A 20133-nucleotide genomic window follows, 5' to 3' on the forward strand; every position below is an offset into this window, starting at 1 on the left:
ATATTAAATAAAATAAATGTCCCAAAAACAATTTTTCAGGAACATCCCTTGGAGAGTATGTGAACAAGATTTAAATTTAAAAAAGCTACATCTTTTGAACCACTATCATGTGCTCGTGCCCGTAACTCATTTGTAAGGTAATCGGATGTAGGGATCTGTTTCATACATTAGAGTTCCGAATCTGGTGGGGGGGATGTAGGTTACAGCTTGTTCTCTCTAGCAGAAAACCGCTGGTGCAGAAACATCGCGATACACAGTAATTATTCGGTTAGCGAGCAAACTTCTACAACATCTTCGTCTAAACGTCCAAGTCAAATATTATATAATAGACTTATTCAGCGATAAAATGTTAGCCTTGTCTAGAGAAATGTTTTGTTCAATGTTGGTATTACGTTGCTATGGCAACGAATTATCGATTTAGTTCATTGAAGAGTGAGGTTCTTGTGTTGTGTTTGTTGTTGACAGTTTGTGCGATGGATGACGTACGTTATTATGAAAATCCGTACGAGGATTACGTTGCTCATAGGGAAACTACTACGAAAATTGTATTAAATGGGGAGGTGCATGTTTTGTCTTTTATGTGCATTTGTTTCTAACGTCACTCTCCCTTGAATAAAAAAAAATAGTGAAAACAACTTTTTACTGTTTCAGATTCACCCCCAGTTACTCGACAAACTGCACTCGGCAACAAATTCTTTACTTGCCAAATTAGTGACAAAGTTGGCTTCTGTCGACCAGAATGATTACTCCATTTATACTGGAACAACGGGGATAGCATTTTTATATTATCTGTTGAGTACAAAGCAGAGCAATCCAGAGTTTTTGAAGGTAAATTTGGTCCTGTGTGTGTGTGTGTGTGTGTGTGTGTGTGTGTGCCGGGGGCGAGGTAGAATGCTAGCAAACAAACACCCATATTTGCAGTTTACAAGTTTTTAGTATATTGTTTTTATTTAATAGTACGTACAAATAATGAAAGCACTGACTTTGGCCATTATTTGTTCCAGACTTCGTGTTGCAATTGACTGCACACCGAAACATTACACTATTTTTCGGATTTCCCATGTCAGTGGCTAGCTAGACTGGTGCAAAACTTTTTATTTCATCAGTTTAAGTTCTGAGGAAAATAGCTACAAAACCTGTGATATTTTCTACATTGATGCTTATCAGTGCCATCAGAAGTACAGTTAGGCCTTTTTGAGCGATAATTACACTTAAGTTTGTTTACATGTAACCTTCAACTGTTATCGTGAAGTTGCGCTACTGATGTGGTGGGTTCATGAGCTCCCCAACCATTTTTTTTTTTTCCAAAATCGTTGAATATAATTACAGCCACGTAATATCGATGTCGTCTTAATAATTGCTAATATTTTAAGGTGAACTCAGTTTAAAAAAAAAATTAGTAATTCCATGTCCAGTCGTCCAGACCATGATAACCATTATCATATTGAGAACTGAGAATTTGCGTACTGCTTTTGTTGTTAATTTCATGGACTTTTCTCAATTTTTATTGTTTTTTTATGTTGGTGGTAATTGTAGAAAATATGGTGCAATGCTTTCCTTAAAACCAGACTGAAAATTTGAAAGTTGGCGGCAGTTTGTAAATGAAAAAAAGTAAGTTGACAGTTTTTTACCTGAATATCGTTTATGACATGTGCCTTATGAAAAAATTTAGAATTGATCATATAATATATTGCAGATAAATTTTATTTCAGTTTATTGCTAAATATAAAAATTGAGCACTTGCTCCCGTCAGAAAATCATTGACAAATGTAGAAGTGGTTTGCAAATAGTAAAGTTTCATCACCAACAATCAGTTTTTAAGAAAGTAATGGCATGAGAACAATTGTGAATATTGAGAACACTTCCATTTTGCCATTAACATAAATGAGTACAGCATTATACAAATGCAACAAAAATTGTAATATAAAACAAAGCTATAAAATGTGCACTTATACTATACAATATATGAACATAACAATGACAACATCTGCCACACCTGAATTAACTTAGTGCAATGACACACAAGGTTTTGTTTATGGTACTTGAACACTGTTTCAAAATTCAATACTATGTCAACACTATAGGGAATACTGTTTCAAAATTCAATACTATGTCAACACTGTGGAAGATACTGATAGTGCAGTCTGTGTTCAAGTTTATTTTGAATTATACATGGCAAGACACTTTTTCACTTTTTAAGATGCACATTAAAAATCACTTTTCTTCCACCAACTTGGAAGACTCTGTGTAGAGAGTAAGCACAGCCTGTTGCTGTGGTGATACCAACTTTACATAGAATGTGAGGGAATGGGACATCACAAAAATCATTATCAGGCTAACAGAAGGATGGAGATGGCCCATGAGGATTATGATTAATCTTTGTGGGTAATTCCATGTCAGTTCAAAGTAGGAAAGTGAAATTTTTCAACCTGACCAGCTCAGATTTATATCAGATTTGGTGCATACAGTGATCCAGATAAGAGATGGAGAGCGAACAATCTAGAGAGGTATATGACAGTTGTGAAGAAATATATAGGTCTGCAAAGTTTGGAAGTTGCGTGAAATTTGCACGTATCTGTCTCAACATATATGACTATAATGTGGTACTAATCAAGATATTGCAGTGAAACTTTGGTTACTGAAAAGCTATTGAGTAGAGCTTTATATTTATATACAACACAGTGGATTTCTAAGAATTTTTATGTTCATCGTCATTGACCTTAAACTTTGACCTTAAATACCTCAAAATGGGTTAATGGAAGTGTTCGATTCCACCCATCTGCTTTGACCTGTGACATAAATGTGTTGTGTTGTATGATGTCATTGAGGTGCAGTGTGTTAAAAATGGATTGTGTTTGCAATGGGCTTGTTGGAGTAATCAGTGACACATTCTAGTGTGTGGTATTCGTTTCTAAATTGTTTGTAAGTGATGTTAATGAGGTATTGACCTTAGTGCTGCGTGTTACTCGATGTTGTGGGAGCTTGTTTTTTAGTTACCTAGGCGGTGTTGTTAGTTATTGGCTACCAATTTAAGTTTGCTTTTGAACTTGTTGGTTCTACATGTTTTTATGGTTTTAAAGTTGTTATTTTTGGAGTTTTATTTGGTACTAACTGTGGATGTCACAACAAAGTTTACAAGTCTCTGGTTGGTTGCTGATATGGACGAGAATATAGCCTATACAGTTAAAGTCCTTCAGTTATATGTTTGCTTGTTGGAATATGTGAGGTATCAACAGTTTGTGTAAATTATGATAATGAACAGAGTATCTGCTTCTCAAACCAAGTACAAGCGTATGCGACAATGGACAATGTTTTCAGTGGGTTTCAGTAATGGTTATTTTAGTTTTTGTGCGTGCGTTTGTGAGAATGGGAACCGGGGGGGGGATGGGGGGGGAGGCAGGTGGAAATGCCTTGTATTATTTTCCATTGAGCTATATAGGTCAAACGTAATTTTTTGTATTTTTTGTTCTGTTTATTTTTGAGAATTTTGTGTTCATTATTTTTTGGTATTGTTTGTTGTATAATGGTGCCATTCTCACTGTCCCCACCCAAGACCCTCTACTTTACACCCAATTAGCTTCAGTTTATTGGTGAAGTGAAATTCTGTGCACTGTTAAATATTTTTGTGCATGGTAGTATTTAGTTACTTTGTGATTGTTAATGACTTTGTGGTTGCCATATTGTATACACTGGGAATAAGTGTGTCCACCATCTTGATAACTTCATGGGTCAAAGCAGACGGGTGGAATCACTGTATTGTCCTCATGCCCAAAAGTTTATTTTATCAGCATCAGTACACATCAAAATACAGAAGGCAGAACATGATTATGAAACACAAATTATTAAAAACTGCAATTCATAAGTAATTTAGTACAAAAATATGGTTCTATAATATTTTAGTGGTATTATGAACCATTTACAATGTAGCTGGAAATCTAATAAAACAAGGTAAAATCTCAGTTCACGCGTGCCCAGTTAAATTGTTAATGTCATATAGATATGATACAGGCAGACTGTATATCTGTTTTTACTGTATCTTTGTTAATAGGTATTACACAGTGAAGCTTCTGGGTATCTGGGGTAGTCATTTATTCTTGAAATGCTATGTCACCTTGTCAGTGCCTTCATTGTGATTAGATCTAGATGTATAGTGGAAGACCTATGAAGGAATATTTTCTTTGCACCATTGAAATAATTGTGGTGTCAAAATCTGGTTTTCATGAAGTCACCTGAGGCAATTGCGACCAATCTTTTTACAGTCCCTACAAGTCCCTACAACCCCATCACAATTTCCTTTATAATGCACCGAGCGAGGTGGCGCTGTGGTTAGCACACTGGACTCGCATTCGGGAGGACGGCAGTTCAATCCCGTCTCCGGCCATCCTGATTTAGGTTTTCCGTGATTTCCCTAAATCGTTTCAGGCAAATGCCGGGATGGTTCCTTTGAAAGGGCACGGCCGATTTCCTTCCCAATCCTTCCCTAACCCGAGCTTGCACTCCGTGTCTAATGACCTCGTTGTCGACGGGACATTAAACACTGACCACCACCACTTTATAATGTGCTGTAGGCCTGTGGGGAGGGGGGAAATGCCATTCTGCTATAACATCACAATCTTTGTGATGATAAGACAGATTCTTGAAAATATTTCTGTCCTTTTTTTACATTGGGCAGCATATCCATCAGAGAAGTAATAAATTATACTTTGGAGTTAGAAAGTGACATTTTAAGCAACTTCGCCGGAAAGAACTCTCTCTCTATACCTTGCTGTTGCAAATGAACCCAGATTTGTATACAGCTGCCCTATATCATACTTCCTATCATTTGAATATTCACTGTTTCTATTTAGCTTTTTTTTCCACAGCTCAGTACACCTTCTTCCTGTTTTCATGCTTGATCTGGGTTCATTTTTTGACAGGCTATCAACTGAGCCATTTTACCATGAAATGTGAGGGTGTGCGATGGAAAGTTTCCCATGTAAGAAACATGCTGCAAATGCAAGATTGCTTGTAATGAATGCTACAGTGTTTGTATTATGGTAATGTGCATTCTTCACCCTTCTCTAGTTCTTTCACTTTACATCTTACAACCCTTAACTTAAAATTCTGGTGTGAGTCACAACAAACAAACATGGGTGCCACTGATATTGGCAGGAACAGTGCATTGGTCATGATTCACAAAATTTTTGAGAATTCACTATTTACTCTGGGTGTGTACGTTTGAAATATGCATATAATTCCTTAAGTGTGTGCAACCCCAGCTGCTTCTGCTTATGTACTCTAATTCCATTTTCTTTCACAGACTTAGTCTTTTCTTCCTAGCATCGCATGGCTCACATTTTGATCATAGTAAAAGCCATGTACACAATAATAATAAAGATTTTATTGCCTTTAGGCCATTACAGCAATTGACAACGTCAAATGGAGGTACAATTTATAATACAGTGTGATAAGGTATTGACTACTGAAATATTTTAGCTTATATTACAATAAATGTACAGTGGGTCATCTGTTGGATTACTGCATTTTACAATTGAAGAATTCATTGATATCGTAGAATAGGTGGGCAATAAACCATTCATGCAATCTTTCTTTGAATGTATGTTCAGGAAGATCCTGTACAGCATGTGGCAGCTTATTAAATAGTTTGTACCCTGTGACTTCATAGCTATTTATTGATTTTGGTAATCTGTGGTAAAGCGTGTATATGCCTTTGATGCTTCTTGTGTTGTAACAATGTACATTTTCTCTAAGTTTCACATCTTGTAGGTTCTTCGTCATAGAGATTAAGACATTGTATATATAGAGGTTTATTACTGTCAAAATTTTTTGTTTAGTAAATAAGGGTTTGCAGTGAGCCTTATGTGAAGAATTTGTAATTATCCTAATGGCTTTCTTCTGCAATAATAGGATTTCATGTATATGACTACAGTTACCCCACCAGATAATGTCATAGGGTATTATACTTTGGAAAAATGCAAAATAAGATGATCTGATGTATGTTTCAGGTACACAGTTTCTGAGTTGTCTTAATAAATAAATTACTCTAGATAGCTTACTACTAATATAGTTTACATGTTGGCCCCAGGATAACTTTTTGTCTAAATAAACTCCTAGGAATTTAATAGAACTAGGGTCATCAAATAGTGGCTTGTCTCTAAGAGTGAAGCTTATCTGCTGAGTTTTATTTTCATTTAGCAGGAAACCATTTTCTCTGAACCAATATGCTGTGTGAGTGTGTTTTCAGCACAGGTTTTAAGATTGTTACTGCTATGAAGAAAAGTTGTATCATCTGCACACAATACAGTGGTGGATCTAATAAACAAGGGGAGGTCGTTGATCATCATCCGAAACAGGAAGGGGCCCAGTACAGATCCCTGAGGCACACCTACTTTAACATTTTCTATGTTTGACATTTCCTTATCAACACACTCTACCTGTTTACGTTTGTTGAGATAAGCTTTTAATAGTCTGACACGGTTTCCTTTGATACTGTAGAATTCCAGTATCTCTAGTAGGGGCATGTGCTCAACACAGTCGAAGGCCTTGCTTGTTGTTGTTGTGGTCTACAGTCCTGAGTCGGGTTTGATGCAGCTCTCCATGCTACTATATCCTGTGCAAGCTTCTTCATCTCCCAGTACCTACTGCAACCTACATCCTTCTGAATCTGCTTAGTGTATTCATCTCTTGGTCTCCCTCTATGATTTTTACCCTCTACGCTGCCCTCCAATACTAAATTGGTGATCCCTTGATGCCTCAGAACATGTCCTACCAACTGATCCCTTCTTCTGGTCAAGTTGTGCCACAAACTTCTCTTCTCCCCAATCCTATTCAATATTTCCTCATTAGTTATGTGATCTACCCATCTAATCTTCTGCATTCTTCTGTAGCACCACATTTCTTAAGCTTCTATTGACTTCTTGTCCGAACTATTTATCGTCCATGTTTCAATTCCATACATGGCTACACTCCATGGCTACAATCAATACTTTAAAAAATGACTTCCTGACACTTAAATCTATACTCGATGTTAACAAATTTCTCTTCTTCAGAAATGCTTTCCTTGCCATTGCCAGTCTACATTTTATATCCTCTCTACTTCGACCATCATCAGTTATTTTCGTCCCCAAATAGCAAAACTCCTTTACCACTTTAAGTGTCTCATTTCATAATCTAATTCCCTCAGCATCACCCGACTTAATTCGACTACATTCCATTATCCTCGTTTTGTTTTTGTTGATGTTCATCTTATATCCTCCTTTCAAGACACTATCCATTCCATTCAACTCCTCTTCCAAGTTCCTTTGCTGTCTCTGACAGAATTACAACGTCATCAGCGAACCTCAAAGTTTTTATGTCTTCTCCATGGATTTTAATACCTACTCCGAATTTTTCTTTTGTTTCCTTTACTGCTTGCTCAATATACAGATTGAATAACATCGGGGAGAGGCTACAACCCTGTCTCACTCCCTTCCCAACCGCTGCTTCCCTTTCATATCCCTCGACTCTTATAACTGCCATCTGGTTTCTGTACAAATTGTAAATAGCCTTTCGCTCCCTGTATTTTACCCCTGCCACCTTTAAAATTTGAAAGAGGGTATTCCAGTCAACATTGCCAAAAGCTTTCTCTAAGTCTACAAATGCTAGAAACATAAGTTTGCCTGTCCTTAATCTGTTTTCTAAGATAAGTAGTTAGGTCAGTATTGCCTCACGTGTTCCAGTATTTCTACGGAATCCAAACTGATCTTCCCCGAGGTCGACTTCTACCAGTTTTTCCATTCGTCTGTAAAGAATTCGTGTTAGTATTTTGCAGCTGTGGCTTATTAAACTGATTGTTTGGTAATTTTCACATCTGTCAACACCTGCTTTCTTTGGGATTGGAATTATTATATTCTTCTTGAAGTCTGAGGGTACTTCACCTGTCTCATACATCTTGCTCACCAGATGGTAGAGTTTTGTCAGGATTGGCTCTCCCAAGGCTGTCAGTAGTTCTAATGGAATGTTGTCTACTCCGGGGGCCTTGTTTCAACTCAGGTCTTTCAGTGCTCTGTCAAACTCTTCACGCAGTATCGTATCTCCCATTTCATCTTCATCTACATCCTCTTCCATTTCCATAATATTGTCCTCAAGTACATCGCCCTTGTATAGTCCCTCTCTACACTCCTCCCACCTATCTGCTTTCTCTTCTTTGCTTAGTACTGGGTTTCCATATGAGCTCTTGATATTCATACAAGTGGTTCTCTTTTCTCCAAAGGCCTCTTTAATTTCTTATCTTACCCCTAGTGAGATAAGCCTCTACATCCTTACATTTGTGCTCTAGCCATCCCTGCTTAGCCATTTTGCACTTCCTGTCAATCTCATTTTTGAGACGTTCGTATTCCTTTTTGCCTGCTTCATTTACTGCATTTTTATATTTTCTCCTTTCATCAATTAAATTCAATATTTCTTCTGTTACCCAACGATTTCTACTAGTTCTCCTCTTTTTACCTACTTGATACTCTGCTGCCTTAACTACTTCATCCCTCAAAGCTACCCATTCTTCTTCTAGTGTATTTCTTACCCCCATTCCTGTCAATTGTTCCCTTATGCTCTCCCTAAAACTCTGTACAACCTCTGGTTTAGTCAGTTTATCCAGGTCCCATCTCCATAAGTTCCCACCTGTTTGCAGTTTCTTCAGTTTTAATCTACAGGTCATAACCAATAGATTGTGGTCAGAATCCACATCTGCCCCTTGAAATGTCTTACAATTTCAAACCTGGTTCCTAAATCTCTGTCTTACCATTATATACTCTATCTGATACCTTTTAGTATCTCCAGGGTTCTTCCATGTATACAACCTTCTTTCATGATTCTTAATCCAAGTTTTAGCTATGATTAAGTTGTGCTCTGTGCAAAATTCTACCTGGCGACTTCCTCTTTCTTTTCTTAGCCCCAATCCATATTCACTTACTACGTTTCCTTCTCTCCCTTTTCCTACACTCGTATTGCAGTCACCCATGACTATTAAATTTTCCTCTCCTTTCTGAGTAATTTCTTTTATTTCATCATACATTTCTTCAATTTCATCATCATCTGCAGAGCTAGTTGGCATATAAACTTGTACTACTGTAGTAGGTGTGGACTTCGTATCTATCTTGACCACAATAATGCGTTCACTATGCTGTTTGTAGTAGCTTACCCACATTCCTATTTTCCTATTCATTATTAAACCTACTCCTGCATTACCCCTATTTGATTTTGTGTTTATGACCCTGTAGTCACCTGACCAGAAGTCTTGTTCCTCCTGCCACCATATTTCACTAATTCCCACTATATCTAACTTTAACCTATCCATTTTCCTTTTTAAATTTTCTAACCTACCTGCCCGATTAAGGGATCTGACATTCCACGCTCCGATCCGTAGAACGCCAGTTTTCTTTCTCCTGATAACGACATCCTCTTGAGTAGTCCCCGCCCGGAGATCCGAATGGAGGACTATTTTACCTCCGGAATATGTTACCCAAGAGGATGCCATCATCATTTAATCATACAGTAAAGTTGCATGCCCACGGGAAAAATTACGGCTGTAGTTTCCCCTTACTTTCAGCCGTTCGCAGTACCAGCACAACAAGACCGGTTTGGTTATTGTTACAAGGCCAGGTCAGTCAATCATCCAGACTGTTGCCCCTGCAGCTACTGAAAAGGCTGGTGCCCCTCTTCAGGAACCACACGTTTGTCTGGCCTCTCAGCAGATACCCCTCTGTTGTGGTTGCACCTACGGTACAGCTATATGTATCGCTGAGGCACGCAAGGCTCCCCAACAACGGCAAGGTCCATGGTTCATGCTTAGGTCACAGGATGAGACCTGAGCACAAAAACTTTGAGGATATAACTGACTACCATGTTGATTGCATGAATGGTCAACAGATTCTTCCTAAACCCGTATTGTGTAGCATTAATTATTCCTAGATTCTCGAAGTGAGATGATAATTGTTGGTACATGATGCATTCTATTACCTTGGAGAATGTGGGTACTATTGAAATAGGCCTGTAACTAGATGGAGAGTCTTTATCTCCCTTTTTGTATACTGGGATGATCCTGGACAGTTTTAACTCATCAGGAAAATATCCCTCAAGTAAGCACTTGTTTATGCAATGGGTTAAAGGGTACAGAATGCAATCACACACTTTTTTTAGCAGGTTGCATGATATGCCATATATATCTAAGCTATCAGATGGTTTCAGTAGTTTTATGACCCCTTGTACAAATCTAGGTGATACTTCAGAGAAAGTTAGCATCCTTGTATTTAGTGACTGTGTACCCTGATTTTGGGAGAGTAACTCTGATGGTCTAATGTCTGGTTTGATGATTGCATCTCCTATTTCTTTCACTGAATTAATAAAAAAACTCATTGAGTGTTTGAGGTGGGATATTAATTTTGTCTTTTTTAGTATCTGTGACAGCACTGTTAATTACTTTCCAAGCGGTTTTGCGTTATATTGGTGTAATTATATATGCTGTTGGCAATGTAGGTTTTTTTGGCTTGCAGGATGGCTTTTTTGTGTTCATTCCTGTATGCCACATAGGCTGATTTCGCATAGTCAGACTTCATGCTATTGTATATGTTGTACAGTAACAAAACTTGTTTCTTTAGATCTGTCAGCTGTTTAGTGTACCATATATTTTTTCTGTTTTGAGATCTGGATTTGTGGCTGCTGTCCATTATTTTGATTTTCTTTATGGGAATACTATGGTTAAATAGGGTCAAGAATACATTAAAACATCTATCAAATATTATTTTGGCTGGTAGGTCATTACTTGATGTGTAATGTCCATCGACACTACAATGGCCAAACCAGTCTCTGTCAGCAAGGGAATTATGAAATATGTTAATTTTATCCTCAGTTACGGGTCTGGTAATCACAACTGTTGGGACAGGTCCGTTTGCTTTGCTCCTATTGAGGGGAATTTTACTTGCATAATTTAGAATACGGAGTCATGGTCAGAGAACGTGAACACTACAACTTCGCATGTGTTTTCAGTGGTCTTGAAGTTTACAAAGATGTTATCTAAACATGCTATGTTGCTTGTGGGCCTGTTATTGACATGATGTAAATTGTTTTGTCTTAGTAAGTTTTCCAGTTCTGCAACACTACCCTTACATTTAGTAACATCAAAATAAGCATTCAAATCTCCTCCTAGTGCAATATCATAGTGTAGCCATTTAATATTACTTAATTCACTCAGTAGCATGTCCATTTTTTCTAAAAATATGTTAATACATCCCTTTGGTGATCTGTACATGAATACTGCTATTAGCTTATGACTATTAATGATTATACCCGTAACTTCAAAGTACTGTTCATCACACAAGGAATTTAGGTCTAGTTTGATTATTGTACAATTGAGTAACTGGTTGGAATAAATTGCCACACCACCTCTAATGTGCTCTTTCATACAGTAGCTATTTACTATTCTAAAATTGTCAAATTTGGTAACTTCAAGTTCATTCTCATTAGCCCAGTGTTCACTCAGACAAAAAATATCAAACTGGTTATCAAGACCAAACTCATTTATCATAAGTTCTTTATCTTTCAGTCCTTGAATGTTAAGGTAACATATTTTAAGATCCACACTCTTATTGCTTACACAATGAAGACTATGGTGATTGGTTTTCAAACCTTTTACAAGGCGTATCGTTTGGATTTCTGCCTCTTGTTGCCTTTTACTAAAAAATTTTTCACTTGGAGTGGTAGCACATCTACTATTGTATGCCTACTCTTCCCTCCTTGTGATGATATTGTAGATGAGGCTGCAACTACAGGAATTAATGGAACTGCTGTTATGGCGTGTGGAGGCACTGTTGTGGCATCTGGTGACTGAGGAGATAAGGTGGTTGCTTCTTCTTATGCTGCTGTTGAATCTTGCTGATGAAGTGTGATAGCTACTGCTGCTGCTGCTGTAGGCATTGTTGTGGCAACTGGTGACAGTGAAGATTTGGATGTTGCTTCATCTTCTGCTGCTGTTGAATCCTGTAGATGAAGTGTGGTAGGTACTGCTGCTGCAGTGTTTGTTATGTGTGTAGGTACAATTGCTGCTTCCACCTCTACAGCTGCTATAGAAGTAACCATTTCTTCAGGCTCTGCTTGTGTCAGGCAAGGAACTGGAGGAGCAGCAATTACTTCTTGGTTGTCAGATGCTTTCAGTATCATGCTGATGTTTTGGCACAGAATCTTCTTGCCTCTGTTATTAAGGTGCATGCCATGTCTCGTGTAACAGTCTCTTTGCAAGGAGTCCATACTTATAAAATATGCATTTTGGTAGGCCCTGCAAATCTTTGAGTATTGCCTGTTTGCTTTTATGATTTCCACGTTCACACATGACCGTTCCGAAAGGTCATGCCTATGTGGAATTCCAACTACAAAAACTGATTTCTCTTCTATTGAATTTAGTATTGCCTTAAGGTTTCGTGTTGCACTGTGGAGATCGTTCTTATATACAATATTGGCTCCAACTATGACGACAATATGACGATCATTTTCAGTTTCTATGTTTCTAATGAGTTCTTAGATAGATGCACCTGGTTTGACAATACTAGTTGCTTATATACAATGACTGTAACATAGTAGTTTTGCAATTTCACGTCCATAGCTGTCAGAGAATCTTTTCACTTTGAGTTTGTCTTCACGTTTATTGCCGAAGTTTCTGCTCGTGTGCTTGTCACTATATAGATTCGGCGTGTTGTCATCACAGTTTTCCATGGATTCCACATTTATTTCTGAATTTAGTGCATGAAAACGGTTTTTTGTTACCACAGGAATTCTACAGTTGCTGGGTTTCACACAACCAACCCTTTTTGGCCTAGTAAACATTTGTTGCCTTGTTGTTTCTGCCTTTAGGCCTATATCCTTTTTCAGAGCACTCGTTTATTGTAGGTAGGACACTGAAACTGCTTTTATTGCCGCAGTTCATTCCGTTCGTTGTATTTATCACCTTTTCGCTTCTTTCTTCTGTGATCATGCTAGTCCTGTGCTCCCAGTTCCATGTTTTACTTGCTTTGGTGATCGGGATATTACGCGCCTTTTTCAGTTCGGCATTTTCATTTTCTAAATGCGCAATGTCCGCCTTAGTACATCTACAATTAATTGCAGGCTTGATACACGTTCATTACGTATGTTCCATTTTTCACGACACAACTATAACTTTTGTTCACTTTCTCACTATAAACAGCTGTACCAGACGCCATGTTTCACATTAGCAGTTTTCTCACACACTGTATTACCTGGATTTGGATATGTTGTGCTATTAACTGCTTTGCTCTTTGAGCCATGTAATCCAAAGTGGAAAATTCTTTCATGGTTTTTCTTATGCTCCAGCACTTTGTAAGTACTGTCTAAATTTGTATTTTGTCACATGTAGTCCAACCTTTTTCAATTTTTGGTTTAGCTACTGTCTCTCACTCTGAAGCATATTTTTCTTCAAAGGGGATTCGCCTAAATACTGATGGCTGTTACTTGAAGAGCCAAGTACCAGATGCAGTACTGTTTCATATTCACTTAATTTTTATCTGGAAGTACCTAGCATAGCTGAAGCAACACCTGCAGGGATTGATGGGTTTTGCAATATTTGCTTCCTACATTTGCTGCAAATTTTTCCACCTATCAATACATTAGAACACTTTTTTACCTTTCGTCCCTGAACATTCCTCGATTTCCTCTGTATTCTTGTATGACCTTCTTCTTTAAATTATTGTAAAAATACAGTTTTGACTTGAAACACCTTTTTTACAAACTCCTAGTAAATACTGGAGCAACTGTACACTGCAGATTGAATACACCCACGTCTTCAAGCTGATGATGATTGATTCAAGCAAAAGTTTCCCTAATTGGCTGTTCAAGCAAGAATGTTCACCAATTGGTCAGAATATATTGCTGCTTACTGCATTTTCTAGTCTTGTGATGTAGATGAATTAAATTTTTGGGCATGATGCTTTTGGTGTATCATCTTGATATTTACTGTGTGTATAGTAACACATTTGAGTAGTACTGTATATATTTTTCAAAAAAGTTGAAGATGGCATGTTCAGAGCTACACGAGGTCAAAGATTAAGGTCAGTGGCCGTGGACATGAAGATTCATAGAAACCTGTCATGTTTCAGATCAGCATAAAGTTCTACTCATTAGCTTTTGAAGTATACAAGTTTCATTGCTTTTTCTGGGTTAGAACCAGAATTACAGTCATTTATGTTGGGACAGATGCTTGTAAATTTCACAAATTTCCTAACTTTGCAGACCTATAACTTTCTTCACAGTTGTGATATACCTCTGCAAACTGGTAGTTTTCAATGAGTACTGCATTGACTTAGCATGAAATTATCCCCTGTAACATCATCTTTTCACTATTCACTTTCTCAACAATTCCCAAATACCAAAAAGAGTAGTACACACTTGGAACATAGCAGTTGGCTGGCACAGAACATTCTAGCATTAGCAGCAGAAGTGCAGAGAAATTGTGCACAGTGTTAAAATCACTGTCACAGCTTATCCTTTTTGCTCCAATCTCGGTTGGCAACAGTGGTATAGTGTTGTACATAGATCATGTTCCAGGAACTGTTTTCGCACTCGCAAAGTGGGGAAAAAGAAATTTTCTAACTTGTATCATTGCATCTTTTGAAACAGAGAGGACTGAAATTCCTTGCAGGTTCCCCTGGCAGAATTCAAATACCTGCGATGCTGTAAGCATTTGATCTTTATTGGGTCTTTGCAATCTTCTTTTTGTCACAAGTCTTTTAACAGTACCCACAATACCACTGCAGGGGGATTTTCCATGACGGGTTGCAAAAAGAAAAAGAAACAAACACTGCCTGCATGTTAAATTGAAATTCTGTTCATTGTAACATTTTTAAAATTCTTACAATGTTTGTAATATGCAACACATTCATCATTGATATATTCAGCAGAAGCAAGTGGAATTCCAGGAAGTTCAACTTTAAAAAATTCAGTATACACTTCTGAGTCTGGTACATCTGGGACACACAATCCCTGTGCTTCATCCTGAACAAGAAAATTGAGATTTTCACTGAAATCCATCAACATTAGCACTGATCCTTCATTGACTGTTTCCTTCTTCATTTTCAGACAATCAGGTGTGATTGAGAAGTAAAAGTTTGGAGTAAGTTTTTGAATTTCCTTAATTAGAGTGTCACAGCATTTTAATAGGGTGGTTATTTGAACACTTAGTCATTATAACAGCTGATACTCATTTACTATACTGAACTATTTCACCAGGATCATAGTCTTCTATCTCATTTTATAAGTGTGTTTGAAATAAAGAACTAGTGGAGCATTTATCACACAGACAGAGCATACAAGCTCAGTTTTTTATGTCACATCGTTATTTTAATTAGATATTGGTACACTTGTGTAATAGAATTTGGATTTAGAAGAAATTTAAATTTTTGGTGGTAAGTGCAGATACATACGGTATGTGCTCCTGATGATCATGTGAGTATACACTGTTTCGGTCTAAAAGAAGCAAATTTTGAAAATCCTACTTTGTTTTCAGGATACTTCTTTTTATAAAGAGAATATATTTCAGATAAATTACTTAATATAATACGCTTGTTCATATATATTTTTGCTAGTGCTCACTTTGTTTTTTTCCCCAATCATTATTCTTGAATTTTCACCTTCTAATTAAAAGCTCGTGTTTTTTTTCCCCACTGTTTCCCCTCATTCCAATCTCTGGGAGAGGAACACATTGAGAGCAGACATATTTGAAAGGAAGAAAGGGACAGTGAAGGAAGGAAAGATAAGGATTGAAACATGGAATGTGAGGACACTAATGCAAGCAGGAAAGCTAGAGAATGCAAAACAGGAGATGAAAAGAACCAGATTAGATGTCCTCGGTTTATGCAAGATAAGATGGGGAGAGAACAGGAGATAGAACGTGGAGATTATAAGTCTTTTACTCAGGGGAAATCAAGAGTGGTGAAAACGGAATAGGAATATTGATAGGGCGAAAGCTGAAAAATAAGGTAATGGAGGTACAATATATTGATGGAAGACTGATGGCACGACTGAAGGGTAGTCCAAAAGATTTGGTGTTAATACAGGTATATATGCCAACCAGTCAGCATAGAGATGAGGAAGTAGAAGAATGTTATGAGAAAATACAAGAACTCATCGAGAAAGAAAATAGAAATGCCTGCATTATCGTCATGGGGGATAGGAATGCAGTGGTGGCTGAAGGAAGAGATGAAGGTACAGTAGGAAAATTTGGATTAGGAATAAGAAATGAGAGAAGTGAACTACTAATTAGTTTCTGTAAAGAAAATTCATACACGTGGATATCAAACTTGAATAGGGAAAGATATCAGTTGAAGAATGCCAAAGCTTATCCAGGAGCGCATATAAATTCAGACGACAACCTAGCAGTGGGAGAAATACAAGTGAAGTTGGAAAAAGTCTGGAGAGGTAAAACAAAGGAAAGGCTAAACATAGAAAGACTCAAAGATGCAGGAAAGGCACCAGATTTGGAGAACAGATTTATGGAAAAATGGGAAAGAGGGAGAGCTGATGACAGTGTTAATGACAAATTGATAAAAATGAGGGAAGGACTTGTGGACTCTGCCAAATAATTACTAGAAATTAGAGTATCCCAAAGTACCAGGAAAGAATGGATAACAGAAAACATGTTGAAAAAGATGGAAGAATGGAGAAAGTGGAAAAATGTAGAAACTGAAGAAGGCAAAAAGAGGTACAGGAGACTGAATAATGAATTAAGAAGAGAGACTGCAGAAGTAAGGGAAAATGGGTGAAACAGAAATATGACAAAACAGAGAAAATGGAGAAAGAGGGAAAGTATGGAGTGATGTATAGACTGGCTAGTGAGAGAGTTTTTGAATGTAAAAGGAAGAACAACAATATAGAAATAGAAAGAGCAGATGGTACTCTGCAGAAGAATCACAGGAGGTTTTGAACAGATGGCAAGAATATATCGAATGTCTGTATAAGGTGGATGGAAAAACAAAGTGAAATTAAGACTGAGAAGGAGCAATACGTGCTAAAAGATGGAACGGGATTCACCACCTTGGAAGCAGAAATAGAATAGACGCTGAAGGAGATGAAGAATAGGAAGGCATGTGGAATTGATGATTTGCCAGCAGAACTGTTGAAGAGTCTGGGAAACAAGTCAAGAAAAGAAATAGTCTACCTCTGTTAACGAGATATATGACAAAGCGGAATGGCCTGAGAACTTCCTTGCAACAGTTATGATACCAATAGAGGAAAAGAGAAACACTAAAAAATGTTATGAGCATAGGTCCATCAGTCTAATTTCTCATGCAGCTTAAGTCGTGCTGAGAGTATTGAATAGAAGGCTATATGGCAAGCTGGATAGAGGGATTGCAGAGGAGCAGTTCCAATTTAGAACAGGAAAAGGAACAAGAGATGCTATTGGCCTGTTGACAACTACAGGGAAAGATATATGGATGAAGGTAGAGAAATCTTCGCTGTTTTTATAGATTTAGAAAAGGCTTTTGACAGAGTTCAGTGGAACAAGCTGATGGATGTTTTGAAGAGGAAAGGAGTAGATTGAAAAGGGAGACAACTGATACAGTATCTATATTTACACCAGAAAGTAATGATAAGGATTGGAAATGAAAGGTCAGAAGGAAGTAGCATTGGACAAGATGGTAGTTATGGTTTTTGCCTTTCCCCACTGTTGTTTAACACATACCTTGAAGATATTTTTGGAAAGGCTTAGATGGGAAAAGAGGATTATGTGTTGTTGGAAAGAGAATATAATGTATAAGATTTGCTGATGACATGGTATTGGTGGCAGAAAGTGAGCAGACAGTGAATAACATGCTGAAAGATCTGAATGAAGCTTGTGTGGAATATGGGATGCAAATAAACACAGCAAAAGCAAAGAGTATGGTCATCAGTACAAGATGCAGACTGTCCGATTTTAAAATAGGACAATCTACCATTAGCCATGTAAGTACATTTAAATATCTTGGAAGCACAGTAACTGAAGACTTGAGATGTCACCAGGAGGTGAAAACTCAAAGGGTTGGTGAGAGAAGATGTCTGCTGAAGGTTGGAAGAGAGAGGAAAAAGAACTGGGTGGGACATTCATTGAGAAGGGAGTGCTTGCTAGCAGATGCTTTGGAAGGACTGGTTTGTGGGAGAAGACTGAGAGGAGGAAGAAGAAGAAGAAGAAGAAGAAGATACAAGATGATAGACAACATAAAGGGAAGAGGAAAGTGCGCAAAACCTGAAGAGGACGGCAGAAGACCGGACAGCCTGGAGAACCACCATGTGAAAACCTGCCTTTTATCAGAACACTGATGACGATGATGAAGACGATGATGACGACGAATCTTGTGGTAACATTTTTCCTCATTTTTGCTCAGGCACTGGTAAAGTACCCTTCTCAATTACAAGATCTCGTGATTGTCATACCCCATATTCAGAAATTTGAAATGTGTACCAGGTTTGTGCAAGTTAGTAACAGAATTTTTTTGTAATTATTTGCAGTTCAGTTTTCTGTTTTATTTTATCCATGAGTTCATTGTAATGTTTCACCTTGTCTTCAAGTATTGTTAACAGTATCCGGCTCAACTCATATACATGTGCAGTTTTAGTTTTTAATACTCCAGTTGCTGATCCCAATTTACGTTTTGCTGCTGCATACTGATTGTGCCGAGCAACTGAATGCAGCTTTGCAGGAGATATTCCGAGGCTAGTTAAGCCAGTATTGAGCACAGCTTTTTCAGGAGTCTGCACCTTCACATTACTAACATTATATCACCTAAGGATGAGTTTTCATGTTCTAGTTTTTCATTTATGAGTTTCATACAGGTTGGGCACATTTTTTCCCCAGGAACAATGCTAATTCATCTAATTTTGAGGTTCTTTTCCTTTCCCAAACTAACTTCATGCAATCCAGATGAAACAATTTGTTTATGGCACTTAAAGGAATCACAGAAAATTTTCTTATGCAGAGAGAATCTCTGCAGGTACCTGTCTTTGTTTAACACACCCATATGAATATACACAATGTGAATGACTATTGCTTCACCAGTTCATTCACACTGATCAAGGCACTGTCACATAAATTTTGAAGTTACTGTCCAAGAAAACACTGCCTACTTGCCTATTCCATATTGCTTGAGCCATAAAACCACCATCTGTCTTAAATAATCCAAAAGAGGTTGGCCTAGCCTTGACCTGCAACTTTAAACTGTGGAAATGTCCACATATCTAGGTGAACTTCTATTAGACAAGCTTTCAAGGTTGTGTGTAAGGGTTGGTGTCATTTCCTAATATTGGTGGATGATTCAAGATGACATGACCCAGACTTGAATTGTAGTGAACAGTTTCTTGTTAGATAAAGATTTTAAAGTAAGAAGAATCTATGCACAAACAGTTGGTGTGTTTTACCGTCACAAAATTCTTGATATGCAAAATGGATAACAAAAGCAGTAGCCTTAGCAATGAAATATTGAAGACTGAAACTACTTGAACCAGGAAGAAAACAAAATCACTTACAGTTTAATACACAGTCCTTACAAACAACTCTTGCACAGTGACTGCATATTTATGTGCTAAAACTAACACAGCAAATTTTTACTTGCCTCTATTTTGGCCTAGTTTTTTCTAACAAATCTTCATTTTCCACCTCATCTAGGATATATTCCTTGCCTAACTCTGAATCACTGTTATTGTTGCTTCTATAACCAATCCGATTAAAAATCTGAGTCATTGTTGCATCTGAACTCACTCTTTGCTTTGTCGAGGATTGCTTGTACCCATTCATAAAGATTAGAGTCAGTTATTATCTTTGTAAACATATTAGGTATAACAGTGATCACGTTAGCTGTGACAAAGTATTATATAGAACAGTCTTGAGTGCATAAAGTCACATTTATTTATAATTTGTCTGAAGATGATCCACATTGGGACGAAACTGCTCACCAATTACAAATAAAAGTGTTCATATGCAATCAAGAATGTTTTATATAATATTTTATTACCATTTACTATCATTTCAGTATGAATTTAGGATATCAGAAAATACTTCATTACAAAAATCTCGTACTTGATGTGGTGGAGTCAGTCTGCTGCAACTTAAAGAAAAATTAGTCACAG

The 20133-nt window shown here is 37.4% G+C and overlaps 1 protein-coding gene across 1 annotated transcript in view; it reads left to right on the forward strand.

The window, feature by feature from the left end:
* Window positions 1-383: 383 nt before the first annotated feature.
* LOC126354894 (lanC-like protein 2) overlaps window positions 384-20133 on the forward strand; it is a 143858-nt gene continuing 124108 nt past the window's right edge. The window contains exons 1-2 of the mRNA XM_050004952.1: window positions 384-560; window positions 652-828. Coding sequence (XP_049860909.1) covers window positions 399-560; window positions 652-828 — 339 coding nt within the window. The 5' untranslated portion in view covers window positions 384-398. The remainder of the gene's footprint in view (window positions 561-651; window positions 829-20133) is intronic.

Source organism: Schistocerca gregaria, chromosome 3 (genome assembly GCF_023897955.1).
Source record: "Schistocerca gregaria isolate iqSchGreg1 chromosome 3, iqSchGreg1.2, whole genome shotgun sequence".
Taxonomy (NCBI): Eukaryota; Metazoa; Arthropoda; class Insecta; order Orthoptera; family Acrididae; genus Schistocerca; species Schistocerca gregaria.